This window comes from Austrofundulus limnaeus, unplaced genomic scaffold, assembly GCF_001266775.1.
Source record: "Austrofundulus limnaeus strain Quisiro unplaced genomic scaffold, Austrofundulus_limnaeus-1.0 Scaffold500, whole genome shotgun sequence".
NCBI classification, from domain to species: Eukaryota; Metazoa; Chordata; class Actinopteri; order Cyprinodontiformes; family Rivulidae; genus Austrofundulus; species Austrofundulus limnaeus.
In genome coordinates, this window is record NW_013952902.1 from 376,574 (window position 1) to 377,910 (window position 1,337).

Consider the following 1,337-nt stretch of genomic DNA (forward strand, 5'->3'; position numbering starts at 1 on the left):
ATACAGAGGACAGAGGAGTGTTTTTAATTCACCATATTATTAAAAAAAAATTAAAGTTCCTGCAGGCTAATTTTTAAACTGACTTAAATTAAAAAGGAAAATATTTATTTTTAAATGATCTATTTACGTGCGTCCTGAAATACTCACAAAATACTGTAATAATGACTATTAGTCGAAAGGTTGTTTATTTATTTATTTATTTATTTATTTATTTATTTATTTATTTTGAACGGTGCAATCGAGCAAGTTTTAAAAAGTGAGGATTTGATGTTTTATGTTTGCTCCACAAACACGTGGGTCAGGCTGAAGTGGTGCAAATAGACTCAAACGAGAAAGTCCAACCTCTGCTGTGTGAGTCACCAAATGAATGAATGAATGAATGAATGAATGAATGAATGAATGAATGAATGAATGAATGAATGAATGAATGAATGAACGTAAATAGTTATTGTAATTATTTATGTTTGCATTTGCACACATCAGAGACTTGTTTTGGGGACGTGCTGGCCGCCCCTCACACCTGCTCTCTTCTCTCTGACCCAGATGTGGTGGCGCACCACGACGGCTCGTCCTTCCGCAGAGGCCGGAAGAAGAGGATACCGTACACCAAAGTCCAGCTGAAGGAACTAGAGAAGGAATATGCGGCCAACAAGTTCATCACCAAGGACAAAAGGAGGAAAATCTCGGCTTTGACCAGCCTGTCCGAACGGCAGATCACCATCTGGTTTCAGAACAGGCGCGTGAAGGAGAAGAAATTCGTGGCCAAAGTGAAGAGCAGCGCGCCATAGCGCGCGGGTTTCTTCTCTCTGGACAGTTTAGTGGATGACCATCATGTACATGAATGTAATGGCGGGAAAATGGACTGTGCGCCAAAAGAAACAGACTGATCAAATGAACTTGAACTGAAAAACCTCAGAGATCCTAAACTTTCTGCCTGTTCGATGTAATCGTCTGTCCGTGTGTCTGTTGCTGTTGTGTTGTCCCTACGGCCATATATATACATATTTATTTGTATGGTAGGGATGTAATGTTTTTGTTTCTGTCAGTAAACCAATAATCACATAATAAAGTGACTGAAGTCAGATCTTGTAACGGATCGTTGGTCTTTTTAGAACCTGCAGCCATCCTGAGCTCAGGCATCCTGCTGAATCAAAGATAAAAATGTAAAACTCTGCTGAATACAAATACATCATGACCTGTGTTTAAATAAAACCCCTTCTGTTAAAATTTCATATAATTTTTTTTTGCTGATGCAAAACTCGCGAAAAATGTTGAACAAGAATTAAAATGTCTGAAACGTCTCATTATAGAACAAAATAAATATTTCGCCTTAACTC

At 38.2% G+C, this 1,337-nt stretch overlaps 1 protein-coding gene across 1 annotated transcript in view; it reads left to right on the forward strand.

Annotated features, from left to right (window-relative positions):
* Window positions 1–1,227, forward strand: part of hoxb13a (homeobox B13a) — a 2,733-nt gene extending 1,506 nt beyond the window's left edge. The window contains exon 2 of the mRNA XM_014025800.1: window positions 544–1,227. Coding sequence (XP_013881254.1) covers window positions 544–788 — 245 coding nt within the window. The 3' untranslated portion in view covers window positions 789–1,227. The remainder of the gene's footprint in view (window positions 1–543) is intronic.
* The last annotated feature ends 110 nt before the right edge of the window (window positions 1,228–1,337 follow it).